The following is a 21,009-nucleotide window of genomic DNA, read 5'->3' as shown; positions in this document are numbered from 1 at the left end:
AAATCAAAGGTTTTGGTTTGTGCTCATCTCTGCTAATTATGACCCCGATCTTTCAAATGTTTACATACTACAAAGGTTTACTCATGTAAGTAACCTCATAGACTTAATAGGACTTTTCACATTAGTAAAATTATATAGTGTATAATTATTTGTTGGATCAGAGCTTTAATTTGTGTTTCAACATGGTTTTGCCCCATCTTAGTCCATCTTCTCACCTGTTTTAAGAGACATGGTCAGGTGGCCTAATCCAATAGAAATATTTCAATGAGTTTTGTATTATTTTCACTAGAAACATTTTTCAATAAACATTCCTCCCAGAGTGTCTGCAACACAAACACTGCAGCATTGTACTAGTGCACAAGAAATTGCAAGTCAAATTAAATAGAAACTAAAGAAATACATCTAAAAATGACCAGTCCAGAGAAATGTGTGAAAGGAAAGGGGGTAAAATCAACCAAGATAAATAGTGAAAAGCAAATTAGATTTTAGATTTTCAGCTATTAATATTAAAAGTTGCTATTAACATTATTAGCACGGCTAAAAATTCTGCTAATGCAGAACTCTCCGTGCAGAGGGAAATGGGGGCTAAAGTGATTCTATGCCACCTTTACGGCCTTCTCATCCTGTACTGCTCCTCAGCTCCCTGCATAATTTAGCCCTGGGGAACCATCCCCAGCTACCCACAGGCTATAGGATTGCCTGTAATCCCTGCAGCCTTTCCCTCAATATACTTCTCCCCTGTGACATCATCTATGGCAGGGCTTGCAAGGTCATCCTTGGAAGTCCTCCTTATAGCTATCTTCCTCAGTTCCTGCACCAGTGGAATCCTACTGCAGATAGAGCCATGGCTTTTAGAGCCCCTTTAAACTTTTCCAGCTATTTTACTTACCCCGGGGGGAGGGGGGAGGAGAGAAGGACGAAGGATGGGTGGTGATTTTATCTATGGTTTTTAGTGGTTCATTTTATCCTGCAGGATAGTCATCACTCTAAATCTGTCATCTGAGAAATTTCCATGTGATGTAATAAACACAAAATTTTGAAGTACTTACCAAGTCTAACAGAAAGGGAAATTGATCTTGGAAGGAAAGATCATAATTTAAACATAATAATCTCTAATAGTAACAAGGGGAAGATATAGAAATATTGTCTGATAAAATAGATTTATAAATCTATTGCTTTTTTGTTTGTTTTCTTCATTTTCAAACTGGAATTAGTGTGAAAGTTCTTCTATGAAAAAGAGGAAAGAAAAGGAAAAGTTGGATTATTGGTTTGATAATTTGCATGCACTTCAGTTTAATGGATAAGCGCATTAGGCTTTTGATGAAGTGTAAAGGACTCCCTTAGTCAGCTTTCACTTGATGAATTAACATGTTGAATAGTTTTCAGAGAAATAGTAATTACACTGATGACATATATTAATTGCTCCATTACTGGGTGATTTTGTTTTCATTAAAGGTTATTAGAGGTCTCCTAAGAACAAAATGGTTGGGGCAAGTGTCTATTGTTGTTCCTCGCCTTTTATGCAACTGATATGAGCCCTTTTTAAAGAGTCAAACAAAATGATGCAATGCATTACTGTGATTTGGGGGCCAATCTTGCTAGGTACTGAGCACACATTTCATATTCCATTGATGTCTGCCAGCACCCAGCAGGATTAGACCATTTGTTTGCTAGGGTGCAGGCTTCCAGGTTTTCCCTATGAGTTTAGGCTCATAAATGTATGAATGCATCCTGATGAAATGATAGGGTGACAGAAACTGTTCCTAAGAAGGGAATTAAAGAGTATAAAAAGCAAAGAACCATGATGTATTATATAACCAAGATTTTTATTACCGTTCTAGCACTTTAAGAGTAATTTCTTGTACTGCCTTTTTAAATAATATCATATTCATCAAAACTCATTTAATCTCATGACTTTAAGATTGGTTTTCTTAGAAACCCTCATTTATTTTCACATGTGGATTTATTTTCAAAATGTACTTCAGTACCACATAGTAGTAGTATGGATTTTTTTTTAATTAAAGGGGGTTCTGAAGTCCCGTGAAGATGAGTAGAGATGTCCCTCAAGTACTGCTCCAATGGCTGTTTCAGAATGTTCTTAAAAATGTATTATTTCATAAATGATATATTATGTTTTATGTCCTCTGCAGAATGTGAAAACTGAGTATTAAGCATGCTTTCATTTACGTATTATTATTATTAACAGTTATACAGACTAGACTTTATTACTGCCAGTTTGTTTGGGGTGGTGCATGCAATTCAGACTGATACAAGAACTGCCGTCTCACACTAAGGTACACTACAAAGACAGCTATAAAGCTCCTGATCTTCTCTTAACACACTATATTAATTTTTAGTTGAATTTTCTGATTGCACATAATATACTAACGAACAACATCTTAACCCACTTTGCTAGAAATTGTTCAATAGATGTATACCAAAACATACCTACCCATTTACCTTTGAAGAGGTGAGGGTGTGCTGGAGTGTCATTAGTTCCTTCTTCTGAATGCCTTTTGCTTTTCTTCCTACAATCTGTAAACTGAAATCAAAACTGGTTCAACATAGTTAACATTTTGGAATATTGCCTTACAGTAACAACTCACAAATCAACAACGCCACCATTTACTAGGAACTTGTAAGGTTTTTATTCTGATGTTCTTGAGAAAACACCATCATTTATGTTACACAATCTACAAAATCATATTTTTAACAAAATACGAGTTCAATTCTAATCTCATTTACATTAACTTTTAAATGAGGGATGATCAATTTATAAATATTAATTTACACTTTGATGTCAATTTTATGTATATATTTTATATATATATACAATATATATTGTCATGAGCCAGAATCAGTTATCCCAATGGATAGATCTAATCAGGGAAGTCAGTGGAGTTACACTGGAATAAACTTCTCTCAACATGTTCAGTCTTAATAGGATACAAATTCTGAAATAGAAAATGGATGAATCCCTGGCTCTACTGTTGATATCAACGTACTTTACCCCACTGTTCATTAAGGTCCTGATCCTAGCATTTCTATGAATAAGACTTCCATTGACTTCAGTAGGCTTTGAATAAAGTCCTATGTACTTTATGCACTTCATACTATATATATATGTTGGTTTTGTTTTTAAAAGAAAAACAAAAGGGTAGGTGGTTTGTTTTAGGGGCAAATGTTGTGATGAGTGAGAAGGAATGTGCTTTTCTGTGCTCTATTAAAACTCTGGCAGAATGTGCTGGTTATATAGATGTAAAGCTCTCAATTAATTTAATTCACCTGCTTTACCATTGTTTATTGTTTGTTTGCCCAGCTTGAGACATGTGATGCTAACAGAGAACTCAGAACTCTGAAACTACTTTGTCGAAATGAACTTAGTCTTGTGATTCCAGGAAAATGCACACTGGAGAAGAGTAGATCTTGAGGGTAGAGTATAGACCATAAATAATTAACTGTGTTTAATGGTGTGAAGGTATAAATTACTGCTTTTCTGTTACTTCAGCATATTGGTGTGGGCATACCAAAAATTAATGTGAGAAAAAGGAGACCCAATGCCCAGGTAACTGTGGATGGAGGTGATCATTAGTGCATTAAAATGCATAGAGCTGGGGATTAGATTTAGAAAGCTTCTGCTCTGCTTATTAGGAGGGACCTAACTAGGGAACTGTTTACTTTGACAAACAGCTTCCAAAGCATGAGGCTTGCATCCTTCTTTGTTAAACGATTATTGACGATGGTACCTGAAGATGTTCCTTTAAATTATGATGCATTACTAATAGCTGCTAGTTAGAGCTGTGCTGTAAACATTACTCTTCTGACTTGGAAATGAATTTGAAGCTTGAAAAAGAAGACTGCTTATGCTAGATTTGTTTTCATAAACCTGAAAGCCAGGGGAAGATTCTGCATCATTCTTTGTGAAATTATTGCCACATCTTATTGTACAGTGTGTGCTGTATCAGAACACCCTCATGGCATCTTGGTGATTTGTGTAGCTTTCTATGTGGAAGTCAAAAGTGATGCATATGTTATCTGTCACTCAACCAGCATAACTACATCTATGGTTCGCAAAAAGAAAAGGAGTACTTGTGGCACCTTAGAGACTAACAAATTTATTTGAGCATAAGCTTTCGTGAGCTACAGGTCACTTCATCGGATGTTAGTCTCTAAGGTGCCACAAGTACTCCTTTTCTTTTTGCGAATACAGACTAACACGGCTGCTACTCTGAAATACATTTATGGTTAGAAGCTATCTCACTAAGCACAGAAAGAAAATAAGTGACAGGTCATGCAATTTGAATTATGATAAAAGTCCTTGCGTACAAAACACATACTGAAAACAGTGAAATATAAAAAAAGAATGGTTTAACAATATAAATAGTAATCCAAAAAATTAAATACAGTATATAATGTTAATATCCTATGCATATGGGAGTCCATCTTAGAATGTTACATAATTTAGTATATGAAGTTAGCATATTATGTAAAGAAGACAAAGATTAATTAACTAGCACTGAAACAGTGTGAAATCCTGACTCCATTCAAGTCAGTGACATAACTCCCATTTACTTCATTAGGGCCATGATTTTACCCACGATTCCAAATTTAGCCTGATCATGGATTATCTTAATGTATATAAAATAATCTGACAGTCCACATCTTCAGATTTTACCTTTTCAGGGACAGGGTAAAACCTAGACTCTTGTAATTCAAAGTAAGGAAGAGAGATGCCATATTCTAAGAATATGTAATGATATAGGTCTGCTCCCAAAATCCTTTCAAAGCACACAATGATGACAGTTTAATTAACTTACTTTTATGTTGCTGCACCAGTTCTTTCTTTCTTTCTCTCTCTTTCTTTCTTCCACAAAAATAACGCATCCTTGCTCTTCTTTGCCCAGGCTGAAAGTAGATTTGCACTAACCTTGTTTGCATGCTTCACTTCTGGTTATGTACTTCTGTTTCGTTTTGTTAAGTTGTGCTTTTTAATGGTCACGTTAGTGTAGTTGTGCTTATTTAGTCTGTTTATGTGCATGTCCGAATGGGTAAATAGAAGAACAAACTTAATACAAAGTTTGTTTCTCCTATACACACACACACACACACACACACACACACACACACACACACACGCAAAAAAATAACCAAGCAAATGACAACCTAGAGGAAGAGAAAAGTTATGGAGCCCAAATACCTGAGAAATAAAACACATTCTTCAGAAAAAAAAACCCCCACAGTTAAGCTATTGAACTAGGAGTTAATATTGCTGTTTCAATCTCTGCTACAGATTTCCTTTGTGACCTTTGGCAAGTCTCAGGATCTGTGTTCACTCACTTCAGTTTCCTCATCTGTACGATGTGGACAATAGTATGTACTTCATAAGGATGCTGGGATAGATAAAGTACAAATGAGTCAAGTACTTTGAGACCCTAAACCAAACAGCAAGATGCATTTAATGCATATTTTTGTTGCATGAATTTCACTATTTGTTTGTGTTTAAAATCAGTCATCTAACCTCTGGGACTCCTTAACTAAGTCTAGCTCAGGTTATCATTTGAGAGAAAAAGTTTATGTTAATTTGATGTGATGGCTTTTTTATTTTTTTACCATTTTCTTTTCTTCTCTGTCCTTTTGTGTATTGGAATGGGATACAAACTTCACAATGCCACTTCTGCCATGGCAATGCCTCCATGCATGCTGTTTTGGTTTGATCGTGCTATTCATTATCCATTGCATGTAAGGAAATATTTTTATTTGCTTTTACATTTTAGTCTTTTGCTATTTGTTGTTGGGTGTGATTTTGTTGGAAAAAAATTGAATAGCAAAAGATAAACTTGTAATGAATTGTGATATGTATTTTACTGATGCTGCATTAAAGTTGATTAATTGTATATGTTCTAGATGAATAAGAGCAGGCAATTCCTGTGCAATTATAAATACACATTTAGTGGTTAATTGCCTGTATTTAGCCTAGAGTCCTTTGTTCAAACCTGTCAAACGTATACTTTCATTTGAAATATAAAATTTCTTCTTCTTCTCTTACAAGAGAGTAACTTTTACTTACTGAAAGAATGAAAACGCCATCCATCCAATAATTTGCACCTTTGTTTCTCAAGAATGTTAGGGACTGATCTTACAATCTTTTATACCCATGTGAATTACATTGAACTATAGCACTTGTATAACAGAGAGCTGAGATATTGGCCCCCAGTACCCCAAAATCATTTAGATGAATACATTTCCTAACAAGACATATAGGACATGATTCTCCACTCATACCAATGTAAATTGGGACTAGCTACATTGAAATCAATTGAGAGAAACTGGCATCAGGAGGAGGAGATTCATACCTGCACTATTTAGTAAAATATTCATTTACTGTATAATGGCCATGTAAATGTTGCAGAAAGTCTAATTTTTGTCCTGCTACTATAAATTAGCTCCTGCCAAAATATGAGGGCTACATCTTGAGAACTTTTGTTTGTTAGGATAAAAAAGGATATGACCATCGCTTTGAAAGAAAGTATCAGAGGGTTAGCCGTGTTAGTCTGGATCTGTAAAAGTGGCAAAGAGTCCTGTGGCACCTTATAGACTAACGGACATTTTGGAGCATAAGCTCTCGTGGGTGAATACCCACTTCGTCGGATGTATGGAGTGGAAATTTCCAGAGGCAAGTATAAATATGCAAGCAAGAATCAGGCTAGGGATAACGAGGTTAGTTCAATCAGGGAGGATGAGGCCCTCTTCTAGCAGTTGAGGTGTGAACACCAAGGGAGGAGAAACTGCTTTTGTAGTTGGCGAAACATTCACAGTCTTTGTTTAATCCTGAGCTGATGGTGTCAAATTTGCAAATGAACTGAAGCTCCGCAGTTTCTCTTTGAAGTCTGGTCCTGAAGTTTTTTTTGCTGCAGAATGGCTACCTTTAAATCTGATATTGTGTGTCCAGGGCGGTTGAAGTGTTCTCCTCCTTTTGGTAGTCAGACCTATTCATGATGACAACAGCACCTCCTTTATCAGCTTCTTTGATTATAATGTCAGGGTTGTTTCTGAGGCTGTGGATGGCATTGCGTTCTGCACAACTTAGGTTATGAGACAAGCGATGTTGTTTTTCCACAATTTTTGCTTGTGCATGTTGGCGGAAGCATCCTTTGTATAGGTCCAGACTGTCATTTCGACCCTCAGGAGGAGTCCATGTGGAGTTCTTCTTGTGCTGTTGGTGGGAGGGTATCTGTGTATCAGTATGCTGTTCAGTATTATCTTAAAAGTATTCTACAGGCCACTTTCCTCAGATCCCACTGAGGAATACACTAAGAAACTGCACCATCTACTCAGGACGCTCCCTACACTAACACAGGAACAAATTAACATATCCTTAGAGACCTGACCGGAGTTATTCTATCTACTACCCAAGATCCACAAACCTGGAAATCCTGGATGCCCCATCACCTCGGGCATTGGCATTCTCATTGAAGGACTGTCCAGATATGTGGACTCTCTACTCAGACCTTATGCCACCAGCGCTCCCAGCTATCTCCGTGACACCACTAATTTCCTGAGAAAACTACAGTGCATTGGTAATCTTCCAGAAAACACCATCCTAGCCACCATGGATGTAGCGGCTCTCGACACAAACATCCCGCACACAAATGGAATACAAGCTGTCAGAAACAATATCCCTGATGATGCCACAACACAGCTGGTTGCTGAGCTCTATGTCTTTATCCTCATGCACAATTATTTCAAATTTGGTGACAATATAGACCTCCAGACCAGTGGCATCGCTATGGGCAACTACATGACCCCACAATATGCCAACATTTTAATGGCTGACCTGGAACAACACTTCCGCGGCTCTCGTCCACTCATGCCCCTTCTCTACCTACGCTACACTGATAACGTCTTCATCATCTGGACCCATAGGAAGGAAACCCTGGAAGAATTCCACCATGATTTCAATAGCTTCCTCCCCACTATCAACCTCAGCCTGGACCAATCTACACAAGAGGTCCACTTCCTGGTCACGACAGTGCAAATAAGTGATGGTCATGTTAACACCACCCTATACCGAAAACCCATCGACCCCTATGCCTACCTTCACGCCTCCAGCTGTCATCCTGAACACACTACACAATCCATTGTATACAGCCAAGTGCTGAGGTACAATCGCATTTGCTCCAACTCCTCAGAGAGAGTCCAACACCTACAAAATCTTCACCAAGCATTCTCAAAAGCAGTTTCTCCTTTCTTGGTGTTCATACCTCAGCTGCTAGAAGAGGGCCTCTTCCTCCCTGATTGAACTGACCTCATTATCCCTAGCCTGATTCTTGCTTGCATATTTATAACTACCTCTGGAAATTTCCACTACATGCATCCGATGAAGTGGGTATTCACCCACGAAAGCTTATGCTTCAATATGTCTTTGTCTATAAGGTGCCACAGGACTCTTTGCCGTTTTGAAAGAAGACATTTTAGACTTATTATCAAAATAAATTAGCACAGTTGATCCTATGGCACCTGGAAGAAGATGCCTCTGTCCCTTTGATTTAACTCCCTAATAAATTAGAGCTTAGCATATACCAAGCAATAATAAATTTTGCTTAGCTAATTACATCACAAGGAAGGATGTCATAGAATCTCAGGGTTGGAAGGGACCTCAGGAGGTCATCTAGTCCAACCCCCTGCTCAAAGCAGGACCAATCCCCAATTTTTGCCCCAGATCCCTAAATGGCCCCCTCAAGTATTAAACTCACAACCCTGGGTTTAGCAGGCCAATGCTTAAACCACCTAGCTAAGCTGGGCCTTGAAGTCCCATTTTATATGTAATGTCCCATTTACACAAAGCAAATTTTTTTCCAGCGAATAAAAACAAAATACATTGGTAATCTGGTTCCTCTTCAGTACTAAATCAATCCATACTATCATGTTCACAGGGTTTAATAAATATACCCCATAATCCTTTTACTTAAAAGCCTAAACTACATGTGTGCCTTACATAAATATTGAGTAACCAGGATTTTGCTGGGAGCTTTTACTCCAGGACTAGGGATAGTTAGGAACAGATGGTTGTAAAATTATAGCTGTTAAGGGCTTGTGATTTGTTCAGCCAATGCCCCCCATGCTCCCTGAACCACTTGGTACAGTAACAATCCTACATAGAGCCTTAATTCAGCAAACATATATAGTCACACTTAACTTCACACATGTGCATCAAGGATGGTCCAGTGGCTAGGATAGTAGCCTGGGACTTGAGAGACCTGGTTTTAATTCTCTCTTTTTCCAAAGACTTCCTCTTTGGAAAATTACTTGACCTCTCTATGCCTCAGTTTCTATCTGTGGAATGGGGATAATAATACTTCCCTACTTCAGAGGGGTGTCTTGAGGATAAATGCATTCAAGATTATTAGGCGCAGGAGGAGATCTTGAACCTCACTTAGAATGAAGTCACCTTTGTGATCTGTGAATCACATATGTGAAGCACATTGGCTGCAGCGTGACTGATTTTCTGTCAGAATCCACTCTGCACACACAACTCCCTTAGCAATTCCCTTTATTGTGTCAACTCTGTGTAAAAAAAAATCAGTGGAAAATTTGCTAAGTGCTGCTGAAGCAAAGTGTTTCAGTGCAACACAGTGACCTTCTGTTTTAAAGGACACTTATGCACCACTATTGAAGTAGAATACAGCAGTGGTTTTGAAACTTTTTTTCTGGGGACCCAGTTGAAGAAAATTGTTGATGCCCGTGACCCAACGAAGATGGGTATGAGGGGTTTGGAGTGTGGGGTGGGCTCAGGGCTGGGGCAGAGGGTTGGTGTGCTGGGGTGAGGGCTGCAGGGTGGGGCTGGGAATGAGGGGCTCTGGGTTTGGGGGGGCTCAGGGTTGGGTCTGGGAGTTGGGATGCGGGAGGGGGTCACGGCTCTGGGCTGGGGGTGCGGACTCTGGGGTGGGGCCAGGGATGAGGGGTTTGGGGTGCAGGAGGGGGCTCTGTGTTTTGGGGGGGCTCAGGGCTGGGGAAGGGGATTGGGGTGCAGGGCTGGGGCATGGACTTACCTCCGGCGGCTCCCAGTCAGCGGCTCAGCCAGGGTGCAGAGGCAGGCTTCCCGTCTGTCCTGGCACTGCAGACCATGCTGTGCCCTGGCAGCGGCCAGCAGCAGGTCCAGCTCCTAGGCGGAAGTGCACAAGCACTCAGCGCAGCTCTCGCCCGCAGGCACATCTCCTCTCCCCCACTCCCATTGGCCGGGCAGCACCGCCAATGGGACTTTTAACGTCCTGGTCACCAGTGCTGACCAGAGCTGCTGGGTCGCTGAGTAAGGTGATCCAGTGCCTTACATGCTGCGACCCAGTACTGGGTCACGACTAGAACTTTGAAAAACACTGGCATACAGAACATGAGATGTGGAAGACATGTTTCTGCAGGTCACAACCTTTTCCATTTTAGTTCTTTGCTCATTTAGATTCTGATTCAGCAAGGTACTGAAGTACATTGAAGTCAGTAGGACTGATCGTGTGATTAAAGTTTTACATGTGCTAACTACCTTGCTTTATCAAAGCTTCATTTATTACAAATGATATCAAACTTCTTGTTTGAGGCAACTATATGTTCCATGAACACGTTTCCATAAGAGATTCTTTTCATTGGACCTTATCCTTTTGTCATTCCTTCGTCTTGTACTTGCTGTCCCTTTCATCTCCACCCACAACTGACTCATGCCATTGCCACTAGTCTTCTGTAGAAGAGAGCAGGTGTTGATATTACTAGTTGCCCAGAAAATTTTCTCACTGCCTGTCTCCCCTTTCTTTTTGGTGGTAGGAAAGTTAAGGAATGACTCCTTGCCTGACAGGTCACCCTGTTATCATGCTTACAATTTGTGACATATCAATAGCTGGGGAAGCAGCCTTCAGCCATTAACACTGTGTGTGACCGGACCATAGGCAAGCACTAGTTTTTAGGGTTAATCCAATTATCACTCACCTGATTACCTCTCTCTTTTTAAAATCCATTTTAAGTGAAATAGCACTGCTAGCAATCCACTATGCTATATCCGATTAAAAGATAGAATGGTAAGTAATCCTATTTAAACAGTCTTTTTTGATCTCAGGGCAGGTTTGAATGATTTCAATAACCTATTCATAACATAAAGTGAGAGATCTTTATTATTTGATTTGTTTATTATCTTCTGCTTCAGAATCCTAAATCTCAGGAGCCTGTTACACTGGATTTTCTGGATGCTGAGCTAGAAAATGATATTAAAGTTGAGGTAAGATGCACTAGTAATGTAGTGCCTGCTTTGATGTATATATTCTTCACTGTTCTGGGTAATAGCTGAAATATAATAACTGCTGCAGATTCCTCCAATTTCCTTTACCTCTTGTTCTTCTAAATGACAGAGGACTTCAGATTTTCATTGCTCTGACAAAGTATGATTTTTGTCTGAAGAGAAATGCAGGTTTAGTGAACAGTTTCTGAAATTTATTTTCAATCTATGTATTTTCTTCTCTTATACACCTGGCACATTTAAAAAACCCCTGTTATTTGAAAGATTATAGTTTTAAGATTAAGGTTCCCCATTATTCTCTCTATATACGGGAAATTCCATCATGAAAGGTAGAATCATTCAAAACAGTACACTTTTTTAAGAGTGCCTAGTGTAAGACCAAAATGTTTATAGGGTCAATCAGTGTGAACAATCATGACCCGCTTTATCATGTGAGCAGATAAGCTCTGTTTATTACATTTCTGAAGGATGCTAATGAACTGCAGACAATATGTAAACAAAAATGCTTTTCCTCCATTTTACTAATGCAAAATTATTATTGTGACACAACAATTAAGTTTAAAGCACTGAAAAATACGCAAAGTGTTCACAACAAACCTGAATCCCCCAAAACAAAAAAACAAACAAAAAAAACCCGAAATAAGACTTGCCTATCTTATGATATCATTACAGACTCAAATCCCAGGCAAGGTTTATTAAAGATTCATACTTCTTATGGACAAACTTGGCCCAAATTATTGTTTCACAACCTGTGCAATTCAGGTTTCAGTATAATGCCAGCTGAAAGTTGGTGGTTTCAATTAAGTACTGCATTGAACCTGAAACTCAAAGTAAAAGTAGGGGAGGGTTAACCCACACAGACTGAAACAAAAAGTTTGTACACATCCATTTTAAGACACACTATAGCTGACTTTCAAATAGCTATCGTGAGAATAACTACAGTTATTAGGCAATCTGCATTAGTTCTGCACCGAAAATCCCCATTGACTTCACAGGGAGTTCTGGGTTTGCAAAGAGTGTAGGGATTAATACTCATGCTCACTGAGCTTAGTCATGCAACTGTTACTCATACAAGTAGAGTCCTTACCATTATGAGGAGTCTTACTAGTGTCAATAAGATTGCTCCACAAGAGTATGAATTACAGGGTTGGGCTCTTTTTCTTAGGGGTAAGATAAGTAGATGTGTACGGGCTGTTATTTTCTAATGTGTCAATATGATAGGATTGCTCATAAGATGCAAAGGATCTTGTAAAACATTAATCACATTTAGATTTTGATTTTCCTTTTGTCTCTTCCCCCCTACCTCCTTCTTCCTTTTTTTATTTTTTTGTTTGTTTTTTTCTTCATCTTCTTGTATATAGATTCGGAAAAAAATGATAGATGGAGAAAGTGGGGAAAGAACATTTAAAACATTGGTCAAGTCTCAAGATGAGGTAAGACTGGAACACAGGCTGTCCTACTTTCAGAACAGAACACTGCAAAATGATGACAAGAAACTCTATTTTGTCCTGTCTTTTATATTTAAAAGCTAAACATTCTACTTATCCAGTGTTCTATAATAGCCTCGTGGATTATTCCTGTACAAATATTCCCCCCACCCCAAGTTTTCAACCTTCCTAGCTTGTACTAAGGGAAAGCACACATTTCTTAAGAACACGGGTGTTTTGTTTCTCTCTTTCTTTGGTGCTTCATAATCATACAAGTGTTGATAAGGCCATGAATTCTGTTGTCAAGGATTTAGCAGAGCATTGTCATAATTCTTTACATGAATCCCTTAGCAAAAGTCTTAAATGGTATAGGAATGTGTTGCTTTGTAAGACATTATATTCTGGTTGAATATGAAGAACGTGGCGGGGGGGGGAATGATTATACAATTTACAGTTCCTAGTTTAGGATTCATTACAATAAGCAAATGAATCATCCAAACAGTTACAGTGATAGTATAGATTAAATTTTACTTTGGATCTTGGTGTGCTTATGGGATAAAGTGGGTTTCTAAACATCCTGTCTTGGTTTTTAAATTTTATTTTCCTAAGAAGTTAAACGTAGAAAGCTTGGTCCTCAACCCTAACAAGCTTTTGCAGTAACACAAAGCTGCTTTAAAGCTGAATGAGCTGGCAACCCCCAGTAATAGGGGAATCCATAGATGGTGTAGGTCTGCCATACGTCTGTGCCACATCCCTTAAGGCACCGGGGCAGGGCGTATATCAAGGGGAGGAGTAACAACCAGATTAGGCTGCACTTTGTTGATTCTGACCTGCCACAACAGCTCTTTGGGGTTGTACTGTAAATAGTAGGAGCGGCTTGAAGAGGCTTGAATCGACCTATTGTGGTCCCAGAGGTGAGGGGAGATGTAAAAATTGCATAGGAAAAATATATATTAAAAAAACAAAAAAGGACATAAATCATAATTTATATTTATAAATGTAAACAAACCATAAAGTAGTAAATGGAATTGTTCATATGCATGCATCACGGATAGCAGCAACCCTTGTTCTGTAACACTTGTTGCCCTTCCCCCAATAACACCCTACATTTGACTGTCTCCAACTCTTACGTTGTGTCTGTACTGAAATGGTAAGAAAATTTGGGCCTGAGCCTACTCTTACGTTGGTGTAATGTCGGAGTAACCCCACTGAAGTCAATTGAGTTAAACTTAGGCTTCCCAACTTTCTGATTGCACAAAACTAAACACCCTTTCCCTGCCTCTGCCCTGGCCCTTCTCTAAAGCCCCACCCCCACTCACTGCATCCCCCTTCGTTTTCCCCCACCCTCACTCACTAGCTCATTTTCACCAGGCTGGGGCAAGGGGTTGGGTTGTGGAAGGGGGTGAGGGCACTGGCTCGGGGTGCAGGCTCTGGGGTGGGGACAGAAATGGGGGGTTCAGAGTGTGGGAGCAGGTTCTGGGATGGGACAGAGGGTTGGGGTGCAGGAAGGGTGACGGCTCCAGCTGGGGGTGTGAGCTCTGGGATGGGGCCAGGGATGAGGGTTTTGGGGTGCAGAGGGATGTTCAGGGCTGGAGGGTGGGACCGAGGGGTTCGGAGTGCAGGACGGGGTGTGGGCTGGGGCAGAGGATTGGGGCATAGAAGGGTGTTTAGGTGTGGGTTTCAGGCAGCACTTACCTTAGGTGGCTCCCGGAAGCACTTGGCATGACCCTGCGGCCCCTAGGTGGAGGTGCAGCCAGGCAGATCTGTGTGCTGCCCAAGCCCACAGGCCCCGCTCCCGCAGCTCCCATTGGCCACGGTTCCTAGCCAATGGAAGCTGCGGAGCCGACGCTCGGGCTGGGGGCAGTGTGTGGAACCTTCCTGGTCGCCTGTGCACTTAGGAACCACAGGGACATGCCGCCGCTTCCAGGAGCCACATAGACCAAGGGTATGCAGGGAGCCTGCCAGCCTTAGCCCCGCTGTGATGCCGACCAGACTTTTAATGGCCCGATAAGCAGTGCTGATCGGAGCGGCGAGTGTCCCTTTTCGACTGGACATTCTGGTCGAAAACTGGACACCTCACAACCCTAATTAAACTGGTGTGAGGTCAGAGTCAGGTACCATTTATTTCATTTGCCTGTGAAGTATGTATGTCACTATAAAATTATGACAGGTTTCAGAGTAGCAGTCGTGTTAGTCTGTATTCGCAAAAAGAAAAGGAGTACTTGTGGCACCTTAGAGACTAACAAATTTATTAGAGCATAAGCTTTCGTGAGCTACAGCTCACTTCATCGGATGCATCCGATGAAGTGAGCTGTAGCTCACGAAAGCTTATGCTCTAATAAATTTGTTAGTCTCTAAGGTGCCACAAGTACTCCTTTTCTTTTTATAAAATTATGTTAATAATCATAGCATTCTCACCCTCATTGCATTTAGATTATTTTATTTTTAACAAAAGAATCTGCAATAACAATGCCATATGAGCAGATGGAAGACTTTTTCATGAGGATGATAGTTTTACAAAATGAGGGAAAGACAGAAAATGATGTAAATGGGCATGTTATGTTTATTTTCCTTCCGTAAATTCTTGAAAACCTGAAAAACCTGAGGACCTGCATTTAAATCAGTCTCCCTTGTAGGACCAGCACTAACTCCTCCTATTACTTTGGAATGATAAGAGGGTCATGTTTACACATGATGAATTAATCTTCAACAATATCTTGAATGTTATGCACAATCCAGACTTTTCTTTAACATTAAGCATATGTGTCTTATATTTCCAAGTTCTCTTTTACCTGCACACATAACCATGGCAACTATAATAATAAAATCCCCCCCCCTACATTAATGTCTGAGGTACCCATTGTCTATCCCACAACATGTGAGAGTCCTGGCAGAATGCAGAACTCTGTTCTAATCTGATCTGATCCATCAGGAGCTCTTCAATGAACTTAAAATCAAAAAGGAACCCTACAAAAAATTAAAACCTGGATGAAAGAATAGCACAAGCATGTAGGAACAAAATCAAAAGGAACATTTTCACAACAATTAAACACCCGCGGTGGTCTGGGTCAGCTGACTTGTGTTGTGGGGCTGTAAAATTACTGTGTAAATGTTTGTATTCAGACAGAAGCCTGAACTCTCGGACCCCGTTAGTTTGGAAGGTCCCACAACTCAGGCTTCAGTCTGAGCCTGAATGTCTCTACAGCAGTTTTTAGCCCCACAGCTCGAGCCCATTGATCTGGCCCAGCTGCGGCTGTGTCATGGGTCTTTTATTCCAGTGTAGAGGTACCCAGAAAGGCTAAGGTACAAAATTAATTAAACCTAGCAAGGGACATAAAAGACAATATGAAGACATTCTTTAAATATATACATACATCCTTTAAAAACAAGGAGCAAGAGAAAGGTGAAGGAAAGTGCGTGACTTCTACTTATTGGAGAAGGAGAGCTAATAATGGATGACATCAAGAAGGCTGAGGTGTTTAATGTCTGTTTAGTTTCAATCTTTACTAAAAAGATAAATTGTGAACAGATACTTAAAACAAATAATATTAGCAACAAGGGGGAAGGAATGCAAGCCAAAATAGGGAAAGAACAAGTTAAAGAATTTTAAGATAAATGTATTCAAGTCAGCAGAACCTCACGAGGTTCTTTCCCACCCTACATTTCATAATATACTGGATTTATATCCCTGGAAATGGAAGTCTTCTGTTTATTTTCATAAACATATGCAGTATGCATAGTTGCAATGCAAGCTCTCCTACATTGTTCTGTCAATATGCCAGAATACTGGCCTGTATGGTTCACCTCTAGGGGGAATCATAGAATATTAGAGTTGGAAGAGACTTGAGGAGGTCATCTGGTCCAACCCCCTGCTCAGAGCAGGACCAGCCCCAACTAAATCATTCCAGCCAGGGCTTTGTCAAGCCGGGCCTTAAAAACCTCTAAGGATGGAAATTCTGCCACCTCTCTAGGTAACCCATTCCAGTGCTTCACCACCCTCCTAGTGAAATAGTTTTTCCTAATATCCAACCTAGACCTCCCCCACTGCAGCTTGAGACCATGGCTCCTTGTTCTGTCATCTGCCACCACTGAGAATAGCCTAGCTTCATCCTTTTTGGAACCCCTCTTCAAGAAGTTGAAAGTTCAGTTTCCATGCCCAATTAATCCTTGGCTATCTGCTGATATCCTGAACAAAGGTGCCCATATGATGCCAAATGTATATAATAATGACTTTTATGATCTGGACACCTTTCCACTAGAAAATAGACTGAAACAACCAATTCATTTTACACAGTTCATTGAACAGCCCTTATATGACAGTGATTCGGAGGTACTACTGACCTTGGCCAGGTAACAGCTAGAGACCCAGTAATGAATGGTTTCCATTACCCATTCTCTGAGGGACATGGTGAGAATCTTACATACTCATAGTCATCTTGGCATAGGAAAATTCCTTGTGTCCTTAATCTTTCATGAAGTCACAAATGCAATAGAAAGATAAGGTGCTTTTACTGCTTTTTTTTAAGTGGGTGGGCAGTGTGACAATCAAGAGTACTAGGTCAATAAACATGGGCAAGATCTGTGCTGAATAAGTTCACCCATCTATAAGTCTTAAGTCAAAGCATTGCACATTATTCCAAGCATCTTCTTTGTGGCAAAATGGCTCTTAGATTGTTTACACCTGCCCTGGTGTGCTAAGAAATAACAAGAGAAGAGAGATTTATTCAAGTTATAAACGTCAGAATAGAACCCAAACCACCCTTTTTTCATAATCATGTTAATTTTTGTTTTTATTTTTGCACAGAGACAGAAATAACATCTACTGTAGCACATTTGAACAGTATTAGTAATGTTGTGATGTGGCAGCTGCACAGATTTTATTGCAGACATCCTCATAAATCTTTGTCTCTGACTATAAACCAGTAATATGCTACAGCTGGCATATACTTATAATTTTTAATGTGGAAAAATGAGTAAAACTGCTCCAGCCGGGTGCATTAATGATGATTAAATCTTCTACGGGAAGTCAGGGGACCTTTTAAACTTGTCTGTCGTGTCATCTTTCATTCCAGAAGCAAGTGAATTGAAAAGCTAACTTTAATCTCATACTTCACGAAAGCGCTCATGCTTAACTTTACACAAAAAAGTTGTCCTAATCACTGTAATGGGCAAATACATAAGTGGGTGTAAGACCAGGGCCATAGAGTGTATACACAGGGATAAATAATGTCCGAGGAACACAGACATTAGTATATGTAAGTATGTACAGGCATAGTGGTTTGTTATTATAGGGTTGCTTATAAGTGCTTTGCTGCTGTCACTAGTTTTTTGTTTAGTTACAAGATCACTGGGCCATTCCTATGGGGGGAGACTCTTTCCTGTATTTTAAAATAAACAATAAACAAGAAAAAGAAGTAATCTGACAAACAGACACAAACAGTAAATGGACAGGCCAAATTTATGGCTCATTATACTTGACACGGCACTTCTAAAATTCTTTATTAGATGTAAAGAATGCAGATGACTCTGTAACATCTATTCTAAATCTGGAAATTGTTGAAGAAATGCAATTGCAAAGCAGGTCAAATTTTAAGGAAAGGAGAAAAAGAATTCCAACAGCTTGTTCGTTATTGAGTTTTACATTCCTTTTACCTCAATAATAAACCCAAACCTGGTATTTACTGAGCCTCCAGTAGCAATGATATACTTGTTTATCAAAATTGCTTTCCAGAGATATATTGACAAAGGAAACAGAACGTATACATGGACCGCTGTGAACGGCACAGATTACAGGTAATTAATCTGTTTTTTAATGGAAAGCGTTGGCTTGATTGTTTGTTTTGATGAATGCTTTTATTCTTATTAGATATAACACTAAAAAGACTAGGAACTGACTCTCTCTGCCCAAAAGAATGAAGAGACAAACATTGGTGCAGTTCGTCTTCCTTGAGGATTTCCCTCTGCTCACCACCTAATGGGATAAGGCCCAGTCCTTTAAAAAAAAAAAGCCTCCCATTGCCCATGAGTGTTTTGTCAAAGGAAGTGTACAGAGTCAAGCTTTCAATCTTTTGTGGAGCTTTCTAAACAACTCACCTACTAGCAAAGTTTCACCATACTTACGAAGAAGATTGTGTGGTTCATGGTATCAATTTTATCTTTTCAGGGACTTTATCTTTTCAGGGATCTCATAAATTCTGCAGGACTCTTAAAATCTTTGTAGTGTTTGATTTGTAATTGTGTCTTTGGTTGTGGTCCTCTCCCTCAGATCCTTCTCTAATCCCACTTTTTCTTGCAGTCTCTCCAACAATAATTTCCATTCCCACACTGGCCTTTGCAAGTAAAATTTAAAAAATAAAATAAAAAAGGAAGAGCTAATGTTTCATGCCTTTACAAAACAAGCAATATCGCAACCTTATTTTGTGTAAACTTCCTTCTCAATCTTATATTCATTATTTGTTATGTCATGTCATACCGAATCTATCGTGTCAGATTTTGGCAAGCAAGTAACTGTGGTATTATCACTCTAATGTGCAGTTGCATTTAAGATGCCATATACAAACGTTAAATAACAATTATATTATTTTGTATATAAAATCATATGGCCATAGATAACAGCAGAGAAAGATAACACTCTTTGAAAAAGGTGTATCTCGCTCTCACAATCGGCCTGAAATGCATGATTTGAGACGCTATAGCTACACATCGCTGTGACGCTGGAAGGGATGTGACATCTTGACATCCCCTTCTTAAAGTATTTGGGCTGCAGTTGGTCCAAGAAAGTTATCCTACTTTAGTTTCAAAACTGAATATTTTTTAAGATTACCAACATTGGGCCCAAATTCTATGAAGTTCTGAATATCCAAGTTAGAGCACTCAGGACTTTGAGGACTGAACAAATTGTCACAAAGCAGAATCACTGTCGGTGCATAGTGTGAAACTTGAAACAACATTGAAAGGATTATTTTATTTTAACAAAAATATGTAATATTGGGAGTGTTACCCAAAATAAGAATATTTGCATTACTATGATGTCTAGAGACATCAACCAAGTTGGGGTAGTAGGCACTGTGCAAATATATAGTGAACGACAGTCTGTGACCAAAATATTTTACAAAACAAAACAGAAAAAAAAATACCAGCCCCCTAAACCTAGTTGTTGTGAATTAAAACAAAGAGCTGGCTTGATCTATGCAATTCGGAACCTTGTTTTTCTGTTGTTACCCCCATTTTTATTTTCTGAAGGAAAGCAAGGTATTTTTTATCTATCATGCTATCTAGTATGCAGTACACATGTGAATTTGATTTATATGAGTTCTCAATTCTTACCAAATTCCTCTCATAGTTGTTTTTCATAGGCTGAGAGAAAGCAGTTAATCTCCTGGGTTCACATTGCAGCAGTCCCATTAAACATAAAATTATAGATTTTAATTAGTAATTTCTGTTAGCAATAACTGTTAATGGCAGGTAAACCTCTCCTGATTTCCCTCGAAGGGAATTGGTAGAAGGCTATCACTAAATAATCAGCAATCTCACTTCTGTGATGTTTAAATGGCAGATGCATTATTAAAGGTCATCTTGCTTATGGCCCAGTTGTACAACTTGTTTTAATGTTAATTTCTGCAGCCATCCATTAGAAACCAGTGGTAAAATGCACTTTTATGTTAATGAAAATTGAGTGCAAACATTAAGGATGTGGGCTGAAGTAGATACATCTCTGATGGGGATTTATACCCATTGCCTTTAACATCCTTTTTTAAAAATTCTGTTCTCAGATGCATGTATTGATTTTTAGTGGCAAAATCAAAAGACAGAATCATTTCTAAACAACAATGAATATTGAAATCAAAGGAGGTGCATTATGAAATATATTGTACATCTTAGGGCACTCTGATAAAGTACAGTTCAAAAAATTATTTTGTCCAGAAGTGACTGCATTACTTTAAGAAGATATTGTCTCTTAGAGATAATGTAAATTCAAGTACTACAACTTTTTGCATTAAATATCAGTAGCTGTCTTATTCTAAAAGGGAACTTGGTCATCATCATACTCTTTTCATAGCAGTTCAGAATTATTTGTGATTTTTTTTCAGCTGTTCTTTAAGCAGAACTTTCAGTGGCTATATCCATAAAAATTGTGACTGGCCTATGAATTTTATGATGGGTGTAGATCCTGGAATACCTCCCACTTTACTTCATGCCCCTTTTACATGTAGTTAATTTCAACCCCATTGAGGTGCCTAACGTTAGCACTATGGCAGTGTGGGACTGCATATAATAATTAAATCATCTCATCTCACAATAATTTTC

The 21,009-nt window shown here is 39.1% G+C and overlaps 1 protein-coding gene across 1 annotated transcript in view; it reads left to right on the top strand.

Annotated features, from left to right (window-relative positions):
* The window catches only part of CACNA2D1 (calcium voltage-gated channel auxiliary subunit alpha2delta 1), a 682,696-nt gene that overhangs the window by 607,203 nt on the left and 54,484 nt on the right, over nt 1-21,009 (top strand). Inside the window, 3 exon segments of the mRNA XM_038369134.2 lie at nt 11,186-11,257; nt 12,637-12,708; nt 18,434-18,495. Coding sequence (XP_038225062.1) covers nt 11,186-11,257; nt 12,637-12,708; nt 18,434-18,495 — 206 coding nt within the window.

The sequence above is a fragment of the Dermochelys coriacea genome, chromosome 1, assembly GCF_009764565.3.
Source record: "Dermochelys coriacea isolate rDerCor1 chromosome 1, rDerCor1.pri.v4, whole genome shotgun sequence".
NCBI lineage: Eukaryota > Metazoa > Chordata > Testudines > Dermochelyidae > Dermochelys > Dermochelys coriacea.
This window is presented reverse-complemented; position numbering and strand designations above follow the sequence as displayed.